At 43.8% G+C, this 23,313-nt stretch overlaps 1 protein-coding gene and 1 long non-coding RNA gene across 5 annotated transcripts in view; one reads left to right on the top strand and one right to left on the bottom strand.

Moving 5' to 3' along the window:
* Positions 1–5,621, top strand: part of PLEKHM3 (pleckstrin homology domain containing M3) — an 81,084-nt gene extending 75,463 nt beyond the window's left edge. For 3 of the 4 annotated variants that reach the window (XM_068196152.1, XM_068196153.1, XM_068196154.1), the window contains one exon: positions 2,194–5,621. In XM_068196152.1, the coding sequence (XP_068052253.1) occupies positions 2,194–2,371 (178 nt within the window). In that variant the 3' untranslated portion in view covers positions 2,372–5,621. The remainder of the gene's footprint in view (positions 1–2,193) is intronic. The other variant, XM_068196155.1, reaches the window with a different exon arrangement.
* On the bottom strand, positions 2,704–14,947 carry LOC137477277 (uncharacterized). The gene is made up of 3 exons (XR_011000914.1): positions 14,074–14,947; positions 12,554–12,741; positions 2,704–3,470 (listed from the first exon to the last, which is right to left on the bottom strand). It is a non-coding gene; the product is annotated as an uncharacterized lncRNA (long non-coding RNA).
* Between the last annotated feature and the right edge of the window lie 8,366 nt (positions 14,948–23,313).

Here is a 23,313-nt window from a genome sequence, read left to right as displayed (position 1 = left end):
CTCTGCTGATGGCCTTTGACTTGAGAGAGCAGGTGTGCTGGCTCTTCTCTCATCCTGCTCAATCCATTTCAGCAGTAATTTCTGATAGGTTTTGTCATTTCCATGCGTGTTGTAAAGAAATATTGGGCTAGCATAGGGGGTGGTGATGTGAGAGCACAAAATTACACTCCTCATCAATCATTACCCTCTAGCAACTTCCAGGGCACTGTAAACTGCTGACTAACAAGGGAGAATTAGCTTGATAAAATCACCATTAGTGTCAGTTCAGAGTGGTGTAAAGTTTTAAAGACACTGATGTCTTCTGTCTCTTCCTTGCCCATTAGTGTGTCTGTTTGTGGAGATCCCAACCCAGCAAAGCACGTAAGCACACTTAATGCAAGGCAGATCAGTAATCCCAAAGAAATCAGTGGGGTATGAGTCCTAAGCATGTGTGCATGTGCTTCAGTGGATAAAGGCAATAACACACTCTCTCAGCACAGAAATTGTAAATATCTCTGCGTGAGCCAGTTTCTTGATTCAAAACCAGATTTAGACTGAAACTAAAAAAGAGACTGGATTGGGAAATCCAACAGTAAAGTTTCACTGCAAGAGAGCATGGAAGCCAGTAGATATACTGCTTTATACTTAGCCTTGTTCACCTGCCTTTTCTTACTAATGTTTAAGTTTTATCAGTTTATGCTAGTTAGAAATGTGCCTCCTTAAATCTCTGTACAGCCTTCTCAACGCTCTGCAGTTATTAAAATTTAGGCCATGTTTGGACCCATGCATAAAACATCAAGTGCAGCCAGAGCAGTAACAGGTTTTTTAGAAGTTGCAGGTGAGGTACAGCTGATACAGCTAACAGGTTGTGTTAGCTTATGGGCTTCTCTCAGTATTGTCAGACCACATGCCTTATGGCTTCTCACTTTTTGGGGGTTTCTTTCTTCATGTTTTCAAATTTTCTTCACAGTCTTGAAGACAAGAACCTTATTTCTATGAAAAATAGGCTAAAAGCAAACCAACAAAAAAACCCCACTAAAGTTATAATAATGGGGACTTGGATTCTTATGTAGTAATTTGACTACAATAGCTACAAGAAAGGAAAAAGAAGTGCAAGGCATTTCAAGATGTCCCACAGAATCACCAAGGGTGACCAACATCCGTTGTTTGTATTTCAAGATTACTTTAAAGTTTCATGTTTTGTTGCTTTTATTATTTGATTATCCAGCTGAAATCTAAGACTTTTTACCTCTGACAGTACTCCTTTTACTTTTTCCTTTGGTTACAAAGCTGTAGTGACAATTCATCGCTACAGATAGATATTTGCATTGAAAGGCTGAGAATGTCCAACTGTTGAGTTGTAGCCCACTCATGATCACCAGAGGTTTCATTGCTCAACAACGTCTGCAGCTGGGACTTGATCTGCTGTGACATTAAGTTCATTGTCTCACAATGCCCCAAAAGTAAACCAGTCATCTTGTTCGAGCAGTTGATTTGTTTGAAGTCCTAATGTCACATTTGAGAACAGAATAACACAGCTTTGAATGCCAGAAGCATAGCTCAGTGTATTGATCAATTGATTAACATAGATCAGTTGTGTTCATCTAGTCTAGTCTTCCATAGGACACAGGGCAGACAACATCACTTACCTCTGTTTCATTTTTACTTTTGAAATGACAACTTCTCCTGCTGTTGAAGTGGACTGTTCTTTACTCTTTCCAGAACAGCTGACCACTGGAGCTTCAATGAGAAATATGTCGTATCATGGCTGTTGCAAATCACAGAATCTGTTTCTGCATATGCTGAAATATACCTTATTGTAAAATAATATAGTCACTCCTCATTTACAATCAAAGCAAGACTTTCATAAAACAAAGTTGATGTCTTTTCAGTGATATACCTGAATGCTAGTTACTAAGAAGATAAGTATTAATCCTTCTAAAAACTTGTCTGGGAAGTAGAAGTGCTGGGACAGATTCTCAGCAACTGCGAAATGAATGTAAGTTAATTTATTTTAGTGCTCCTGAATAGCTTTACACCAGCAGAGGTGTGGCCATACCAGTGTCTTTTACAATGCCACTCTAATGAAGCATAATGCTTTTGAGCTTCCAGAATGGTGTCAAGGAATACCTACTGCCCACAGTCCACGTGAAGCCCGTTGCATGCTCTGGTCCTATTATATGATTCAATTTTGACACTAATTTGTGTTTGCAGGTGTGAAAGCTGTGGTGCTGTCTTCCACTCTGAGTGCAAAGTGAAGGCTGTACCATGCCCCAGGTGTGTGCGTAAAGAATTGCAGAAGAAGCAGAAATCCTTCTGGAGGCAACTGAATATGGATGAGAACTTTGAAGAGTCTTGCAACATGTTTGAATTGTCATATCAGAACACATGAGTTCCTTAAGGCAATGGCCAGCCTGAAGAGAATCCCTCTCCCAGCTGCCAGCTCAAGCAAATTCTCTGCTTAGACAGGCAGAATTTTTTTTGAAAAATATTACCTGACCTTCTTCATCTGTGAATAAGAGCTGCCAAAGTGGCCATAAAGCCTTGCTGGCTTTGAAATGCCAATGGCTAAACTGCATTCAAGTCCAGCCGTTAGCTCTCGTACAAAATGTGGTTTACAAGAAATGCTTTAGGTCTAGCTAATTAAGTACCAACTTTCTTTTCCACCTTTGGAGAACACTTTATCTCAAGGCAGAAAATATTTGCTGCCATGACTGCATTAAATTTTGTTTTTCATTTAGAATTGATGAACAATCTACTTATTTATATGTATTATTTATTTATTAGTAGCCTTGGCAGGGGTTCTGGTGAGGTGTTTCACAGAATCCGATAGAGCAGTAATTATTTTAAATCCACAGTCTCCTTCTGATATGGACATGTGGTTCCATTTCCTCATGTTTTCAGAGAACTATCCTAAAGGATCAGTACATTTACATTTTAAAGGATCTCACATTAAACATTATTCGGGGTGCGTACAAACATAAGACACAGAATTATTCCTTCAATTATGTTTATATATTTATAACCACCACAGTGAACTACTCCATATTCAGATAAGCATGGGACTTGCTACTCTTTGTTCAGGCTTGGAATATCAGTTAAGCTCTGTCACTGAAGTCCTTTGAGATTTGTGCTGGTTACTCTTGATTTATGGGAGGCTATGTCCTTGTCTGTAGTAACATGATATTGGTTTTCCTCCTTCCAGTCTGAAACTTTAGGGCATTTTAAGTGTTCACATTGATTTTCTTTTTATTTCCTAAAGTTTACATCAAATGTTTTTCTAATCTGGACCTGTTAAACTGATAGTCAGGAAAGTGGTCTTGCCCATTTTAGTTAGCAAATACCTCCAAAAGTGTGAAACACTACTTTGCTTGTTTTCATATACAGCTTGTGTCCTGCATTCTCTTTGAGCTCCAAGGCACTTAATAGTTCTGTAATGACCTCCATGGTGGACAGTGAAGTTCCTCAAGGTATGATCCTGCTTCACACACCTGGCACGCAGGGAAGTATAAAACAGTGAATTATTTTTTAAAGGGAAGTAGATGATGGATTTAACTGGGGAGGTGTGTGTCGTTACTGTCAGTATGTTTAATTCATGGCGAGTTCACTTCCAATGAGCAGTTAGATTATCCTCCCCTCATTTCACATTCCTGACTCTTTTCCACACCCTGCAGTGATATGTGTATTACATACCTGTGAAAGCATTCATATATATATATATACACACGCACACATCTATATATAGAAAGTAAATATGGTTTCAGGAGAATAATGCCAGTTCCATGTGTATTTTTCCTCTCCTCTCACACAGGTTTGTAAAAATATGGAATACTGATTTTTGCTTCCTATATAATCTACAGACTGTTGCATTCAAGGCAGAAAGCAGTTTTGATTGTTGAAGCATCTCACTAATCGCTGAAGTATTTTAAATAAAAGAACAGGGTACATCATGCTTACACTAAAAGGTAAAATGCTACAATGAGTTGCCTTGTACTGGAAAATAAGTGGTTACCTTTTTCAGCCTCCAGTCAAAGAAAAAAGTAGCTTTCTGAAATTTGAGTGCAACTACTATATATGTATATATATATATATATATACAGAAGCATGTTAATATCTCTATACATTAGACAACCAGTGCCTTTCTTTTCCAGAAATCCTTCTTTCATTGGGATTCTTTAGAAGGAAGTGAGGGTTTTTCCATGTTCTTGGCAAAGTGCTGTAGGGATTCCCATACTTAATAAACGTGGTGAATCATGCACCTTTGTCACTAAAATTAATACTTCCCACACACAGTGGTGTCTCTGTCTCAGCTCACTGTTCCTCATGTGAAATGAGTTGCTTTTGGCTATCACCCTTAAAGGTATAATGTTCCTTGCATATCCATTCCCATGCAAAGAATTCCCCGTGTGTTCAGAAATGCAAACACTGGGGAAGTATTGTGGAATTAGTCAGGCAAACAGGAACTGCACTGGTACTGGCTGAATAAACAGAACGCTCCCATGCTTTTCAGCTTGTGTCACTACAATTACTGCTGTGGCAAAGCCAGTAGCTCTGAAACTGTCAGCATCTGGCAGGTACTATTTTGAATTATCTGTAGACATAATGTTAGGTCATTAAAGAAAAAGTGGTGGTGTTTTTCATATCATCATGCTCTGGTATTTGATACCTCACAATGCTGGTTCATGTTCAGTTCAGTTTGGAGAAGGCTGCTTGAGTGTACTGTCAAAAACCATACTGAGTCAAGGAATCAAGGTTCAGACATTGCAAAATATTAGTTACTTTGACAGATGTCCTATCTCCAAAGTACCAGTCATGTGGGTGGTTAGATATTGGAAGTGAACTCTGGAATAACAACATAGACAGCATTGGAGTTGCTCTGCGTTTGTACAGGTACTACAGAACAGTTTCTTTGCTAACAGAGTTTTAAAGGATAAAAAAAGATGTTGGCAAAACTGCTGAAATTCATCATGGGTCTGAAACCACTGCCATTACAAATTACATAGAGCAAGAGCATGTTATGATATTCTGTCAGTGCCCAGAGCTTTATGTAAAAGGATACTGTACAATAGAGAATCATGCTATTTGCTTTAAAATCCAGTGTTGTTGTAAATCAGCTAGTTCCTATAATGAACAGACATTCATTTCTACTTTGGAAAAGTGATACAGCTTCACTGTAGCTCTATAAGCAGGCTGTAATGTGGAAGATGATGTTCTCTCAGGGATGCCTAGCTCCTATCCAAAACCAGTTATTCCTTATGAATGTGTAAGATAAAGTATTCTGTCACCAATTTTTGCAAGCATAATGAAAGGCTTAATCCTGCCCTCAGATGATTTCCAGGAGCCATCTGCAAGCAGGAGCCTCAGCCTGGGGTTCTGCAGGTGGTTTGGGTTTCAGACAGCACTGTACCCTTGCATGGCTGTCTCTGCTGTACTACCAGTGCTCCATGCTGGTCCCCGCTGCTACTGTCTGCCCATTCTGCAGCCCACAGCCTGCACGTGGCTCTGCTCTGCAGACTTCTGGATGAGCATCAGCTGGTAAAGTTCCTGGGGGCTTTGCAGATTGCACGACTCTGCCTGCACCCTCCCCCCACCCCAGGTGAAATTATGCATTAGTACTTCAGTCTTGTCCTACCCATGCACGATTTGAACAATGCCATTTCATTGTGAATCAAGGATAAAATATACTGTTTGTCTTCTTCAAAGAGAAGATGCTTTCATAACTGACTGAGAAGGAATTGATCTGTAATTCAATTACTGCTTTTGCTTTGTACAGAACTTGTTATCAGTGTAAAAATAGGATGCTTAACTGCAGTGGACCACAGCTTCACTCTCTACAGGTACTTACAGTTGTTAGTCTGATATTATTTTAATCTAGGACACTATCGAGATCCTTATTCAAGTCTCTTTTCCTCTTTACCCTAACAATCTACCTTTCCTTTAATGGGAAGATGGGCCTACTTAGGGGATGCAAACTGCAGCTCTTTTTGTAATAACAATCTACAAAAAGAGAAATTTGTATTTCTCGTGTAGGAATCCTCCTATTGCTTTTCTTGTTTTTTGTCTGTCTAACGTGCTGGAAAATGATGGGTTCGTGATGTCACAAAATATCCTGGCTGGCACATACCAATATGAGCTCACTGCTGGGATCTGTAGGAGTTGGTATGTATGAGGGAAGGTACTCTTTTGAGAGGAACTTAAGTTTTTTGCAGTACTGCACAGGCTCTGATGGCCCTGTTAGGAGTGAATCATCAGGGTATCTCTAGAGCCCCTCTTGTCAAGGCTTCTCGTATTATTAGGATAGTGTGTGTATTACAATAGATTGATGATAATGTCTTGAAAGATTTTTAAAAAGAGCAGAGGATGTCTCTTTACAATGAAATGGGGAAGCTGTCCAGTTGAATTTTGCTTTTTCCCTGTAGCAACAGCAGCCACCGAGTTTCCTAAGCTTCCCAGAGGTCACTGCCTGAATTGCAGCTGACTGTTGATCTGTATTAAAAAATTAATTGAATAATCATTATAAAGGTCTAATTTTTTCTTCTGCCACTGAGTTGCAAGCCAGTCTCCCCTCTCTCTCCACTGTATCTGTCCCTGTCCTTACTCACAGTACTGAGCCTATAGCCAGGCTTGGAGCTTCATAGGTCACTGTGTTGCTTTTGAACCAGTTGAGTCCAGTCATCCTCCCCTTTGTAATTTGCCTTCCAATTTTCCCTATCCAGTAGGAGTGCCTTACACTACATTATATTAGTGTCTCTCTTCCTGTTTTGGATTTCCTGATTGCATCTACTGTTTTAACTTGTACACTTAAACTGAAACACTCTTGTGGCTGGGCCTGCTCTTTTGCAGGAGCAGCTGAGTAAATCAGTTTGCTTGTTCTGCCCTCATGAAGTTAGCTCTACAGGCTTCATATACCAGCTCTGAAGACACCAAGCTGTGTGGGAACTCCTCACTTTTGCTCATTTTGGTGCCTTAAATTTTGAGAAGTGAATGATTTTTTTTTTAGAAATGCTCTGCCATGATGCAATGTGTTTGGCATTGGAGCTTAAAACTCTTGCTCATGACAATTTCCATCGTGCTAGGAATGGTAACCGTAACATTTGTTTACTGTCTATGCTTTGTGAGGGCATTATGAGAGAGGACAGTGTGGAGATGGTATTGGTTCTTATTATGTGTGTTTTTGAGACTTGCTGGGCTGCTTAGCCTGAGATGCAGTTGTGCAAGACCTTCAGAAGCTGTGTGTATATAATGTCAAGTACAGACAATTAAAACAGGGTCAGGTCACATGTAGTTTTGCTCCTCCTGGAACCCCTGGCCAGTGCACACAATGTGGCCAGGGACTCCCATGCAGAGCCCCCCTGCTCGCTTGCACAGCTGGGTCCAGTGCTGTGGGAGTGAAGGTGTTTCCTCAAAGCTCAATTTTAATGCAGCCTGGCTCCCTGAAGGCTGACCCAGTGAGGGTTTGATCAGCCTCACCTTAGAGGGTTAACCCATTGAAATTTTAGCATTATTTGCTGAAGTATGTGGCATGTGTCAGCCTGGGGCACAAGTCCATACTAACTGTGAATTTGTAAGTCCACATTTAACACCAGTAGCAGGAATCCCTTTTAACAGCAGCAGTGCTGTTACTGCATTTTAGCAGTACAGTGAGGAAACAGCCTGGATAACAATGTGCAAAGTCCTTCTTTACTTGAAAATCCTGGTGTGGCTGTGATGGCTTGAGTAATATCTTAAAATGCCAATTTCACCCAAATTCATTAGGGTGGCTATTAATCCAAATTGCAGACATGCCACTTGTGGTCAGCATCAGAGATATCTAGGTCTGGAGAGCTATCAGCTGTCTAGGACTGAAGTGTATTAGACTTCTTGCACAAGTGTCAGTGGCTCAATTATTTATTTATTCCTGTCTAATCCACATGTTAAACCATTATAAATCCTTGAATACACAGTATTGTTTTGGTGGAAAAAGGATTTGTTTCAGTTTTGCTTATGCACTTGTCTACTAAGTTAATTTTGCTTAAACTAAACTGTGCTTTCAGCTTTGATTTTTAATTAATTCCTGTGATACCAGGTTACCTTATATGAATCCCTGCTATACTTGATGTAAGCAAAAGTAAATTAATGAGCAAAAGGTATGTTTCATAGGTATTAAGTGATAAAGGCAGCTTCCAAATCAACTTTAGTTCAGTCAAGGCAGTGGAAAGCCAGGTGTGAGCAGCAGAGCACAGTGGCTGATCTGGCAGCCAGTGGTCTCTGGCAGCCTGTGCTTTCCTTCCTGCCAGAGCACTAGCTCACCTACACCACTTACAGTGAATTTTAGCATTGCTGGCAGTGCACCCTGAGTTTTTGGGATACCCTGATGTGTGTGTGCTACTGTGTTAACTTATTTGCAACATTGTTACATGTGTTTCATTGTTTGTGTTGTTTGGTTTTTTTACTTTTGACAAGGATATTTTTTAAAATTATCTGCAACTCCTGGGAAATAGTCTTAATTTATTATTGATGTGTAATGATGTTATAATTTAAATCCACTGAGTTGAATTGCTTGTTGACACTTGAGCAGGGTTTATTTGGGTTCACTTGTGACTGCATCAGAGCACCAGTCCCTCCTGTATAAAGGCAACTCTCAATAAACACTAAAAAAATGTTACGCGTCTTTTTTAATTTGCCTTCTGGTGGGTACTGTACCCATGGGTAGGGCAAGCTCTGAAAGAGTGATAGTTTTCTTTAAAATGCTTCTCTGCTGGTTAAAGTCTTCTGAAACTAAAAAATATGACACTTACTGTTCCCAGATCTCAGCCAGGAGGGCCTCTGGAACTACTGTTGATGTCTGCATCAGGCTCTGGGGGTTTGGATTCCCAGTTAAATCTTGTGTTTTTGGAAAACCACAAATTCCTAGATTTTTAATGGTGCTGACCCCTGCCACAAGCTCCTAGGGGAGCTTACTGTGGCTTTGAGGCACCCCTGGAAACAGCTCCTGGGAGGCTTGCAGGAGGCAGGTGCTTACTGTGTGGCTGCCACATGTCCTCTGCCAGAAGGGTCCAAGGTCAGGGCCTTGAACTCTAAGTAAGGGAGGCATCTCCCAGGTGGACCGAGGGGACCACTGAGGGTCTGGAAGGGCAGGATTTTGCCCATTATGAGGGTTCTCACACCTATGGATGTAGGAGCAGGCAAGATTCTTGTTCTTCTTGGTTGTTTCTTCTAGTTCACTAGCTAAGGAGCTTCTGCAGCTCCTTGAATCTGGATTTGATGGCTAAAGATTGCAGCACAGAGCTGTGGTGGAACTCATGGGTCTAAAACCCCTGCCTGAGACTCCCCAGAGCATTCCACACCCTATGCTCTGGCAGCATATTTCAAAGAGAAGGATATATCCCATCCTTCACTATCTTCCTGCCCCTCCTCAGACAGACCAGAAGTCCATCAGGAATGTCACTCCTCTCTCCTGCAGGAACCTTCGGACTTCATGCCTGTGATGAAATCAGCTACAAGCAATGAGTTAATGTTTGACCCGGACCACACAAGCTGCACAAGGAAACCATGTGCAAGACCGTCTCTTCCTCCTTATTTGCTTTACAAGGTGAGCAAATTCTGTTATGGCATCTCCTTGCCCTTTCACTGCCACCTCCCCTCCTCACTTCACCCTGTAAGAGATGGTGTGAAAAAGCATCCACGCAGAGCAGAGACCATGGGGTCTGTGGAACCCTGGGAAGAGCATGCCAATCCAAGCTCTGGCTCTTATTTTAAAGTCAGGATAATTAATTTTAAAAGAGCTACCCTTCTAGCTCTCAGACTAAAATTAAGAATATTTGGGTTAATATGTGAAGTTGACTGGTTTTCTGAAAGAATGGAGCTAGCAACCTCCTCCTTTCCTTAGGGACTGAGGGGGACCTTCCAGCTGTGAGGCTTACCATACGTTTTCGGTAAGAGCGCGCTGAGGGCAAATGAAAATATTCTGGGAGTGTGTGTACATAGCTCTGGACTGTCTTGTTAAAAGAGTTCTTGTTTAACTAAATACTCTCCAAAATAGTGGTCCCATTTAAAGGCCTGAGTTTTACCACTATGAGAAGGTGGTGAAAAGCATCTCAGATAATCAAGTGTTACAATTAAAACCAGACAAAGTCTTCAAGGCAAGCAGGAGTAAATTCCATCCATTTTAAGCACAGACAAATATAAAACTTGCCATTGAAGCTGCAAACATGCTTTTAAAAAGTCAGTCCATTGTTTATAGTAAGTGACTTTCAATTTTCTATAATTTAGTTTCAAGGCATTAGCATTCATATGGATATTAAAAATGAAGTTGTGAGGCTCATCTGGAAAGCAAGACAAGTCAGATAAGAGCTCGTGTTAAAGGACTGAACTTTCATTTAGTTGAAAATCATCATGTTTATCATGATGCATTTAGAGGTAAGTAAGAAGGAATTATAATTAAAGTTAGGTACTGTTTAAAAATAAGAAAGTGCAAATTACTGAATCAGTGTAAGAAAGTAATAGATGTTATCAGCATGCATGAAGCAGTTCAGTCCAAAGTGCTTTTCTAGCATTTAAGATTTTAAATTAATCTTATTTCCGACTGACACTGCAGGCAAATATCTGAAGTGCAGCAACAAAGTAATGAAACACAAGGAGTGTGCAGTTTTGGGCACCACAATACAAGTAAGATGTTAGGGTACTAGAGAGCATCCAAGAGGAGGGCAGCAAAGATGGTGAAAGGCCTTGAGGGGAAACCATATGAGGAGCAGCTGAGGTCATTTAGTCTGTTCAGTCTGGAGGAGAGGACACTTAGGGAAGACCTCGCTGCAGTTACAACTTCCTTGTGAGGGGAAGAGGAGGGGCAGGCACTGATCTCTGTGGTGACCAGTGACAGGACCAGAGGAAATGGCCTGAAATTGTGTCAGGGGGGATTTAGGTTGGATGTTAGGGAAAGAGTGGTTGGGCACTGGAATAGACTCCCCAGGGAAGTGGCCCCAGCACCAAGCCTGGCAGAGTTCAGGAAGCATTTGGACAATGCTCTCAGGCACAGGGTGTGACTCTTGGGGATGGTGCTGTGCAGGGCCAGGAGTTCAACTCCCTAGTTCTTGTGGGTCCCTTCCAACTCAGCTTGTTCTGTAATTCTGTGTCTCTCCCTCAGTTTGTACCTTCCCCTGCAGTGATTTCTGACAGCAGGGGTACAAATGCCCATGAAAGCAAGGCTAGGGTAGAGAACAAATGCCAGCACCAGCCTGTCATCAGACATTGTCACGCAATGGCTTCTGACATTGGTGGATGCTTTCTTATGTACATATTGCAAAATGTCCTGTTCTGCCTTGGACTCTGCACTTCTCAAGGACACTTGTTTCAGATTTGACAGACAGCTTGTTTGATCCTTTAAGCAGATCCAAGATCTGCTGGCTCCAATGAAAACTGCAGTTTATCAAAGAACCAGAGCTGGGCTCTCAGTATTTAAAGACAGGAGCTGTAGCAGTGTATAAAATTGGCAGGTTGATTGTGAAATATGAGTGCATCTAGCACAGAGTTAACCCTGGGTGATAACAGGTAAAAGAGGGCAAAAGCATAATAAAATACAGGTCTCTACGGTAGGTATTTACACAGTATCAACATTGTTAGCCGTGCTTAGAGATTTATGTCAAGTGTTAACTGCACTGTCATAAAACAATAAAGTACTTCTGTGAAGGGCTTAGGGCAAAGGGGAGGCAGAGAAGTCTCACTATATAAGGCCCTCCTCCTGCATCTGTGGCAATCCATGGGAATGTTTCCATAGTTGTCAGCAGCAATTGTGTGGAGGCCTGCTGGGGGGGGGCAACCAGAAGCACATTTACTATGTTTAGAGCAGGTAACAAATTATTTTGTCTCAGGGAGGATATTGCCACCACCACATTCTAGGAGCTAACACAGCTGATAAGTCCACCTTGCAATAAGTGGAGAGATTGGGGTTCCTCCTGGCAGCAGGGATGTCCTTTGGTGTTTCACGGAAATACTGAACCATAAATCTGAGATTACACTAAGAGAACTACTGTGCTCTGCGTGGCCATGGGGTGAAAAGGGCAAGAGTCCAGTGTCCCAGAGTTTCTACACAGTGTACCCTGACTCTACACACTTCCAGCTCTAGGCTGTTGCAACTCTGCTACTCACACTGGGCTCACAGTAGGCTTCCCCTTAGCATTTTGGCTGCAGGACCAGACTTCTCATCTGAGTTTAGTGTTTGTATGTAGTGGACCAAACTGAAACGCCAGTCCTAATCAGTCAGAGCACCAGGGAGTTTAGATCCAGGCACGGTGCCTGCCTGTCCATGAGTCTCTAGCTCCAGTTTGTCCTCCCTGTTTCTTGTGTCTGCCCTTCATGAGGTTTTTGCAAGATTGCTTCTCCAAGCCATGCTGATACATGGGACTTACTAGAAAAGTATTGCTCTTCCACTAGAGATGGTTCCTATGGAGTTGTTCCCTGTTTAGATGCCATTACATGGGATGGTGTTTTCTTACTTCTTTCCAGATGCAGGAAGTAATTCTTCTTTATCAAAACATCTAGTAGAAGTCTCCCCTACCGCAGCAGTCCACAGCTGTCCTGAGAGGGGTAGGAGAATTACCTGCTTCCTGACCCTGCTGTGGGCAATGCTTCTCAAAGGTTAGTCAGCTTCAAATAAGAGAAACATCTTTGCCCAGAAGATTTTTCAAAGCCCTTCATAAATTTGAATGTTGCTGCCAGCCTTGCTTTCTCTGTCAGGAACCACAGTGCTCCACACCTGCTGGTCTTCTCTGAGGGAGCTGATAGGAGCTGTATGGAAAACAGATGGGTAGGTGTTAAGCACTTCAGCATCTGACCCCACGTCTCTCAACTGTCTGAATTAATTTTGAGCCAACGCAACTGGTTGAGCCTTCTATATTTCTTTCTTAAAAGCATTGTCCATGCCATTTCTTGTCCCATATTTTATCTTAAAAGCTAATGAATAGAGCTGCAATCTGTCCCTCACTTGTCAGCTATATCAGCTTTCAAACTCCAGGCCTAACTTCATACTGGGACAGCTTTCTAAGTCCATGGGCTCATTCCTGACATATTTCAGTGTGAGACTGAAATACCACTCCTGGGTCCTGGGTGGTGTCACAGTGGCAATAAGCAGCTTCAGTCCCATGGCACTTGTTGTCCCTTTCATCCCTCCAGCCCTCAGCTTTGCTGGTGCTGGAGATGTGGCCCAGATTCATTCCCCTGCTCCCAACAGCACCACAGGCTCCTAGTCCACAAGACCAGCACCTACCCCAGCAGAGTGCTGTAGGACACCCTGTCCTTGCATCCCGCTGTCCTGGTGCAAAATACGGATATGTTAAGCTCACTTTAGAACCAGGTGAGCAGTCTCCCTTGTGCTCTCTCTCCCCCATGTACTGTCCCAGGGCAGAGTGCCGCAGCAGCAGCATCTTCTTGGCTGTGTGTGTGACCTTTTCCCATGAATATCTCAGTGGTGTCCTCAACACATGAGTTCTTCAGCCTCTGGTATGGTGAGACAGCCTGGGAGATTGTGATGACCCTCTTAGATTGCACATCTCTTGCTCTGCACAGCCACGCGTTACAATTTTTCGCTTTGCACTTCCACGTAGGAATGCGGGGGGCCCTTGGAGCAAGCTGCCTGGGACGGGCACGGACGTGCCCGCGGGAGAGACGCGGAGCAGAGCGCGTTTCTGGCTCCTCACCCTTTCTTACTGACCCGCCTCGGTGATTGGAAAGGACCCACGTCCCGTGTTCCACCCCACCCCCCGCGCGGCCCCTCTTCTTCCCCAGCCGCACAATTGTCGCCGCCAATTAGTGCATTGTTAGGGCACACAATGGCGCTGTGGCCACTGGAATGGGCCGCTTTTGTGCGTCTCCAGTCGGCTGTAGGGGCAGTCAAGATTCATTTAGGGCCTTACACAACATGGACAGAAAATACTATCAGAAAAGCAAAAGGGGGAAAGAAAAAGGGAGAGGTAGCGAGGAGGGGCGGGGGGAGCCCGCTATTCAGGGGTTAGCCCAGCCGCATGAAAGGCCCAAGAAGCAGTGCCACATTGAAGACGCCCCTTGGAACACAAAAAGGAACCGGGGCTTAATAGTAATTAGTGGGCAAACTGCAAAGCGCACCGTGGCTCTCCAGTGAATTGTTCTGCACTTACTGCCATAGCTGCCCCTTCCCCCTTCCCTCCGGTCTGCCTGGGAGGGGGGCAGCTCGGGGGTGGGAACTGGCAGCCCTCCTTTACCCACCGGCTCTGGGGAGGCCTCGCCAAGCTCTTCTTTGTGGCAGGTAAATTGGATTTCATTCTCTAAAGCTCAGAGCCAGTTACAGGAGGTGCTTTGCAGCCAGGGCAGGGGGATGGTTTCAGAGTCAGCACCGTGCCAGTGTCGAGGACCTTTAAACAGCCCTGTGCCTTCCTGCAGCCTGCCACGACACACCTTGAGGCTCGGCTCTTTGCCTGTGGCCTGTTCCTCTTTCCCCAGCAGAGACTTGGAGGCCACTGCTGTTGTTTTGCCTCTGTTGTTTCCCCCCTTTGTTCATAAAATAATCACCTGCACGGGTTTTTATGATCTATTTAAGGAAGGGCCTGATAACACCTCACCTAGCTTAGTAAAGGTGAGGAATCTGCTCAGGCTGAAGACCAAACCTTGCCCATCCTTTTAAAAGTCTGCACAGTGCAAACAGCACTTGCCGCCACCTCTCTCCCCTCAGATGTCTCATATCTGTGCCAGCTCTCAGTCACACTAAGGCCTTCATCAGCATATACAGAAATTCTTAAAGAACATTTTGGCCCAGCACACCTTGGGATTGTCTTAGGCAGCTGCATTAGGGTGCAGGTGAATGTGTTTAATCCCTACTTCTGTAGAGATCAGGTTGCTGGTGGTATCAGTCTCAGCTCATCTCCTGAACTTCTTGTACTAGGTTTAGTCAGGAGCCTATGTGTCCAACACCGCTGTGTCTTGGTAATACACCATGTTAAAAGAGCCACAAGGCAGGTTTGACCCTACATAAATGTGGTTAAGTATTGAGGAGAAATTAAGGGCATCTTAGCCCCCATGGAAAGTACACAGAGGCACAAAATTAAGAATCATTCCTTTTATGTTGTCAGGGAATCTAAATATAATCTACGGAAGAAATCTGTGGGGTGTGATGGTTAGTTTGTTGGCTCTTCTTAGTTAATGGATGTATGTTTCAGCCATCCTTGAAGACGGGGCTGCTGAACAGGTGCTCATCTCAAGCACAACCACACACAGTCCAACAAGTTTAAACTGGGCTGTTGCAGATTAAGCTCAGTGTGGTTGGACTAGACACCAGCTGACCAAATTTAGTAGTCTCAGCTGGAAATGTTTCCAAACTGCAGCATGTGAGATACACATGCAGCTCTGGACCACCATCTCACTGCTGGTAGAGATTGAAAATGCCTCCCTGTTTCCTCTGGTAGCTATGAGTACAACACTCTCCTTTCTCCTGGATATCCAAGCAAGCCTAGGAAATGCAGATGGTGCTCCAGTACCAGTGTTTTTCCATGACCTGGAGGTCACATCCACTCTGTGTGTCCATACAAAATAGGTTTGGTTGTATTAGAACAGTGAAAATAAGATTTACAACCAAGACTTTTTGTCTGTCTGGAATCTCATCAAGGGTTTCGTATGAGGCTGTGGGCAGCACAGCGGGCATCAAGGGCTCAGCTGGTGTTGCTGGGATGGCTCCTGCAGTACAAACACAATCAGGGAGCTCACTGTCTCACAGATAGAGCTGGTTGAAGGCACTGTCTCACAACACAGAACGTGTCTGTCTCTCACCAGCTACAGTACATCCTCTCTCTGCTAATTAGCAACATCCTTGGCAAAGTCTCAGCTGAAAGGATTACACTGTCTTCTCACCTTGCTCTATCCCTTCCTCCCTGAGGGATGTTTGGTCCTGTCAGGATGCAGCCTGGCTAGCCCAGGTAAGGAATCTGCCTTGTTTCCCTCCAGACTGCTCGTCTGCCAGAAGATAGATTTTGTCTTCAGGACAAAAGTGAGTAAGTCTGGCCCTGACTGAAGGGAGGTGCTGCCTTGCCTCCCTGCAGCAGAGAGCAGAGTTTGTCAGTCTCGTGTGCTCTAGTGGAACAGAGACAGGGAACAGCATCTGCAGCAGGAGCCAGAATGGTATTTTTCCAGCTTAGCACTGTGGGATTGATTTCACAGCTCTCTCTGGCCATAGAGACAAACCACAAACCTTTTGTGTCTGCAAAACCAAGGAGAATTACCTTTCCTTTCTCCTGTTTTTTTGTGTTCCCTGTCTGCTCAGCCCAAGAGCAGTTTGAACTGCAGGTACATTCAGCACCTGGCACAGGTGGAAGCTTGCACAGGAATTTCTGTGAGTGCACCCGATAGAATCCTGTCTGCCTCGTGATGGTGTAATGGTTGGGGATCTGGCACTGCCAGTCTGAAGGAGACATTGAGAAAGGCTCAGCTTCTCCTTTGTCACAAATAGTGGGACAGTTAATTCACCAGCATAAGGGAAGTACATTCTAGCATGAATTCTCCTGCAGTTAGACAGACTTTTCTGAGCTAAAAGCTGGACCAAGCTACTTCAGCTACTTCAGTTTTCATGCCATAAGGAAGATGCTGACCTACGTGAGCCCCATCTTTGCAGCAATTGTGCTGCCTTTTGTGTCAGCTTGTTGCTTTTACAAAATCAGTTTGATTGTATCAGTTTGGTTAAAAAAAAAGCCTGTAAGAGAAGTACACAACCTTGTCATCAATATTTTTGGCAACTCTATGATAGCACTTGTGGAATATTTTGGAGCACTTTCTTGCATCACCAGGTCATATCCCAAGCCGGATAACGTAATTGCATGCTCAGTATTGCTGTACATGGCAGTGAGGTACAGGATTTAGAGAATGGATTCCTTCTTTTGCCCAGCAAATTTCCTGGTTTGCTCCAATTCTGTTAACATTAGTCCCTGCCCTTATGGCCACAGAGAGCTGGGAAATCAACCACTCAGCCTTGAGCTCAAAAAAGACCATTCTGGCTCCTGCTGCAGACTCTGCTCCCTGTTTCCATTCCACTACAGCACCTAAAGGTCAATTGCACGTGTTAATCCTTCACATCTGACTAATATCTGAATGGGAAGGTTGCTAGCAACATCCTTTCCAAAATCACTTTGACCTATGTATTATATTATGCCATGAATGACTTGCAGAAGGAAGTAATCAAAATGTGTATAGTTCTAGTTAGTGCTAACTGCCTTTTCATCTGTTTCTGGCTCTTTTTATTGTGTCCAGTAAATGTCGATTATGCAGGGATTTAAATCTGTATTTCAACTTAGTTTTATCCACGTGATGTGAATGACATGACTCACTAAATCTTAGTTCTAATATTCCTCTAGCTCTGTGTCAAGCACTTCAAGGATGTCAAAAGCAGACAGGGAAAATCTGAAGTGCTTGATGTTGGCAAGAATGCCTAAAAGGTCAGGTAGAAGACATTGTTTCAGGAGGTCTCTGGCTTTGATAATTCTGGTTCATAGAAACACAAAATGTATGTGAATGTTCTCCTTCTAGGGTCATGTACATAAGTACTCATACAGGATAAAGCTTTCAAATGTAAAATTTTTGATTGCTTCTGATCTTAAGTGAGCAATATGGCATGTTGTAAAGGAGTCCAGTTTCTGGAAATAGTAATCCCTTAAGGTTGCCTCAAGAGAATCCAGAATCACTGCATCTGGAAGGTCTTGATCACAGCATCTTGAGATGTTAGTGAAGAAATGCAGTCAAACTGGCTTACACGTTTGAAATCTATTTAAAATAAACTCAGTGTTTTCAGGAGAAGACAGACTGAACTCGAACTATTCTGAACACAGACTGAAGTTGCTTTTAACAGCAACAGTTGTTATCATATGTTTTGCACCAATTCATAGAATTTTAGGGCCAGGAGAGACCACCCATAACTGCAGATGTTCATACTGAGAGCAGTTTCTTTGTAAAGTGTCCGTTTGGCAGAGACAGAAAACCTCTTGGAAATGTTTCTGTTTTGACTGACCAGCTTTCTCTGAAAATCAGGCAGGACCTAAGAGACAAATGCTCACCAGGCAAATTCCTGCCTGAAGTCTGCCCAGTTTGCCAGCAAGATCCATCACTCCAGGATTTCAGTGTCCCCCACTTCAGGTCCTCCCCCATCCTTTGCTCCTAAGGCTTTCCTGGGCAGGGGGCTTCTAGGAATTCTCCATGTTTTGAGAGGAAACCTTCTAGCTTTTCCTGATGCTGCAGGATTGCTCAGAAGTATGGGCAGCTTGCCCTGTTTGGAACTAACTGGTGTGTTTTACATTGTTTTTTAGTGTTGGAATTTTCCACAAAACAGAAATCATAAGTTATAGCCAGCTTCAGTCTAGGCTGCCTGACTGTTCTCCAGAGGATTAGCCATTACAAACTTGCATCCTAACTCTGAAATACTTGCCACAAATTTTTCAGACAAAAACCTGTCCCTCTTTTTTTCTGGACTAAAAAAACTACTTAGTACTTCTGTTTCTGCAGCTGTAACAGGTAATATGTCAATTTTGGTGTAAATCAGGCAGATAGAAACAAGTCTCCAAAGGCTGTGATCTGAAGCAGGGCAGGCAAAGCATTTTGCCAAAGAACTGCTTTGAGCAGTTTCACCCTGAAGGATTCACACAGCAAAGGAGAGGGCAGGAAAAAGGCAGAAAAGTAAAGAACTATTTTTGAGATAGCGCTGATCAAAACAGTGTTGGTCTGAAGACAAGTCAAGCAGTAATTAGTCCATATTTATTGTTTCATAGAGGCACTTGATGGCTCCCATGTATGAGCTGGGGGTTTATTTTACTCTGTGGTCAGTCAGAACTGGTGTAAGCCAGTGCTGATCTTTGCTGGGCTGCAAAGCTGGGCTCCTTCAGACCTGCTGAGGAGCCTAGCCAGGGATTTGGCTTCTCACTGCACTGGTCTTCAGAAACCAACACTTGTGTTGTTGAATGCTGGCCCCCAGGAGGTTACAGGGAAGTGGTGATGGCCCCACCTCATGTGCTTGTAGAGGGTTAGATGTGCTATGATGCAAACCACAATTTTGTGGCTCTTAAGGTCACTTTTGCTGGACTTTCAGATCAGACAGGGCAAAACTCATGTGGTTCATGGGAAACGCTCTGGTCTCTAAGTTAGGAAAAGGCCTGAGCTGCTCAGACCACTAGAGTGGCAAGCACTGGTCCCTTGGTTGAGGAAAAAGTAATAGATTTCATGCTTCAAGGCTGATAATTTTGCAGCTTTCCTGAGAGCTCGGTTCACTTACAGCTATAGGCATACAAATATATGTGCCATACAATAATCCAGCTTGGAAATCCCACTGGAGCAAAGTATTTAACTCTGAAAAATATTTGGAGTAACTTCTTTGCAATGTATAGTGCAGCAAGAGTTTAAGAAACAATCTCACTGTATTTAAACAGTCATTACTGCTTTCTGGGTAAATAACACATGTTTTTTAAATGGCCTCTATACACAATAGACGCTAACACAATAAATCCTAATTGCTCTGAAGGACCCATTAGGCTGTATCAGGTCAATACATGGCAGAGCTTTTTTGAAAGTCACTCACCCTGTTGTTACATAAGCCACAAATTGAAAGTCCATAAATAAGTATTTGCCAAATGAAGAGTGAGGGCTTTGCCAGGGCCATACTAATTTATCATGTCAACTTCACTATGGAGACTGTTTTCTTTTGAGAGAAAAAGAAAAGAAAATAAAAAGCATAATGTGCTGTGTTTCAAAAACTACATATCTGAAAAGTCTCAGATGTTTCAGGCTGCACTATACCCCCCAAGAAAATGAGATGTAAGGAACTTCACTGCTTCCTCTTTATCTCAGTGTTGTGAGTCACAGCAAGGAGATTTGAAGACTAGCTATGGCTGTGGCATGGCAGAGGCCCATCCTCATCACCACCAACCCTCCTGCAGCTCTGGGCTAGGGCCCTGATCCTGCCTCTGCAGGCTGTGGCACCTCGGGACAGGAACATCCCTTCAGTATTCTAACTGTGGCTCATGGGAAGGTTCCCAGTGCCTAGGGAGACCAAAGAAAGCTTATTACATACATTTTGTGTGCACTTATATGTACAAGTGTAGTTAATAAGTGATGAGTTTGGCAAGATTAGTTTTATGTGCAGCCACTCTGCCTGATTTTACTTTGGTCTTACGTGAACTTCTGGTGGCATTTTACAAACTGCAGCACTTGTGTTAGGTGTTGCTAAAGTCTGTGTCACTGTTAGAAATCAAGTTTTGGATTTCACTGAGAAGTTTCCAAGTTCCATGTAACTTTTTGGATATGGCTAGTTTGGCATGGTTTTGTTTTTCTGCAATATGTTAAGGTGTGTAATTGCACAGGGGTATATAAAAACAAATTGTATTGATGTAAGCTAGGATTTTTAAGGGCATTTCAGTAAGGCATGGTGAAAAGCATTCAAGTGATTTAAATCTGAATTCCTGTCCCCAGGCCACAGCCTTTAATTCATCTGGGCACAGGAAAAATATTCATCCCTGCTGCTGTTGCACTTCAGTAGGATTTGTGTGCCAGGGTCCCTCTGCAAATGCTGGCAGTGATTCTCACTCTGCTCTGCCTGCTTGCAAAGGGCCAAGAGTCCCTGTGTCTTCCTGCCTGTCAGGTCCTTCCTGCCTGCAGTGCAGCAAGAACCTTGGTCTTATTTAGGAGCCCCCCGCTCCAGGTGCTGTTACATGAGGTCAGTCTTGGTGCTGGGGTTTGCAGCACAGGCAGCCTGGAGCTGCAGCTCTCAGGTGGGAAGGCAAACACTTGCCACGGGTGGAAGCAGAAGCACACCTGCCTTGGTGCAGCATGCAGCTGTGTCCTTAGTGTGGGGCAAACACTGATATCCTTTTGTACCAGTACACAGTGGTCTGCTGTGCTGGTGCTGCACCATGATGCCAAAAGGGATGTCTGCTCCTGCACTCGTGACAGGCAGTAAGGCACAGTCTTGTGGTGCTGCAAACCACCTCATGGTCCCCAGCACCTCCTCACTCAAGCAGTTTGTTATCAGGGGTCACTGCTAATTTGAGCAATGCCTGAGCCAGCACAGCCTCCAGCTGGGGTGACTGGCAGGCTGCCCACCAGCACCGGGAGACCAGAGTCACCTGTGCTAGGCCCCCACTGCTCCCTTCCTGGGAGCTGGAGACTTGTCAGCAGTGCAGACAAAACCAGGATTTGCTGCTTCAAGGAAGAAGGGTCGAGGGCCAAGGGGTGGTGTGCTGATCCTATGACAAGAGGGGCAGGAGGTTCCTGCCCTGCTTTGGTGCCGGCAAAGCCAAGAGTGAGACCAGTGCTCTCTGGCTTTGTCCCTGGCCAAAGCCTGGGCTGAAAAGCTCTTTGCAAAAGTCTGCTGAGTCCTCTAACAAGGGCAAGGGCAATAGCCAGTCTTCACAAAGGAAACTCACTGAGTCCTTTTCTAAAGTCTTTTAAAAGTCATGGTATCCTTCACAAAAGCAATTTGTCCAGGTAAACAGTGTACACTGACAGTCAGCAGTGAAAGAACTAAACACAGAAATATTTATAACCTTTTTACTTTCTGCTTCTACCAGGAACCACTGCATCCCAGCTGAAAACACCTCAGTGGGTGGAAGGTATGTCTGTAAGGACACATATTGTCAGTCCATGCCCGAATCTTCTGGGCTGGAGCCAGGAGCAGGGGTTAGATGAGTTCCCAAGAAGACCTGTCTAGTATGGTGGAGCTTCATGGACACTTCTGCACATGGATAAAAGGTAAAGCAATTTTTAATAATTTAAGAGTTTTTAACTACAAAAGCATTTTCTTAGGGCCAGGAAACACTTCCTTTTTTGTCTGCAGGGTTTGACACAGTAAATTTTGTGCAGACACATCTTCTGTTACTAATAGTGCTGGATGCACATAAAGCGCTGTACTCTCATACTGTACTGAAGAGATGAGTAACGAACCTATCAACTGCACTTGCACTTACCCCACATTTAATCCTGCTCTGGTTGTTCTGCTACATATTCATAAAAAACAAAAAGGAAACAGAAGCACAGAGCAAGCCAACAGATGTCTACCTGGCTCTTAATTGGATTTGATGTGTCCCCAGTGTAGCAAATACAGCATTATTTACAGCCAGGCTCTAAGAATTAGATACATCTGGAGGAGTGGCAAAACCTGAACCAGGCTACAAGGGTTGATAGATTAACTGAAATGAAGAGCTGCCCCATTTTCCCCTCCTTATCTTCTCTCTTCCCACTTATGTACCCATTCCCCATTGTGTGTCAAATCAAACTAAGACGTTGCCCAAGAGAATGCTTATAAAAATGAAAAATGCCAACAAAAAAGACAATTTCTGCTCTTATGGAGCTTCATCAGCATTTTCTAATTGTACAGCAATGATGATAATAAAAAGGCTGCCCTCTTCTCTCAGCTATAATTTGGATAATCAACTGACAGCCATAATGAAACTGTCTGTGACTGCTTTCTGCTGGGCTGCTAGTTCACAGAAACTCATTGTTGAGGAGAATTAAAAGTTATGACTCCTGCTACAAGGATATGCCACTGTCTTCCAAAGGAACATGTGACTTATAATTTTCTTCTATTTAGCTCTATTACAGGGAAAACTTACAGTGTAAAGCAAAGAGGTATAAGGATGTGAGATTTTTTTTTCCTTTTTCAAAAAAACGTTGTTAAGCATCAAAGTTGACAGTGCCAAGTAATATGCATGCCTAGGCTGGGTGGATGTGGATTTCAGGGGTGGTCGTGAGGTCTCTCGCCTTAAAATGACCGATGACCTTGGTTATCAGCAGTCAGTGCTCTGCCCCTGGTTACGTCAGCCACTGGCTTCAGAGCAATAAACAAGCCAGGTTTTATTTCTGGGAGGGAGACAAGAACTAAGTCATGTTTTGAGTATTTGCTTTGTGGGCTCTGGGTGCAGTTAGGGGTATTTTGGGTGCCGGTGTTCTGCAGCCCCAGGCCTTGAATGCAAGCTATTTGTATTTGTGATGTGCTGTGGGTATGTCTTGACTAGTAGATCCAGGGCTGGATGCAAGTACTCTGTCTAAATTGTCCTTCTATCCACATCCACTGAGGTGGAGTGAGTAGCTCCTGTGCAAGGGCTTGGGAGCAGCCTTCTGCCTTGGACAGAATAAGGCTGTGCCATAGCAGCTGCAGTCTGGACCCCCGAATCTGGCTTCTGAAGCAGGTTTGCTCCCCTGTGTGCCCTGAACGTGCCGTGGGCTTCAGGGCTTTCAGGGAAGCGCTTGAAAATCAGGCTGGCAATTTCGGTGTTTACGAATGCACGGACTGGAGGATTGGCATTCCTGGCAGCTGAGCGTGACCACCTCGGTGGTTCTGGCAGGAGCCCGCGATCCCAGGGGGCTGGG

Source organism: Anomalospiza imberbis, chromosome 7 (genome assembly GCF_031753505.1).
Source record: "Anomalospiza imberbis isolate Cuckoo-Finch-1a 21T00152 chromosome 7, ASM3175350v1, whole genome shotgun sequence".
NCBI lineage: Eukaryota > Metazoa > Chordata > Aves > Passeriformes > Viduidae > Anomalospiza > Anomalospiza imberbis.
The sequence above is the reverse complement of the archived record's forward strand: the minus strand, read 5'-3'. Positions and strand labels throughout refer to the sequence as shown.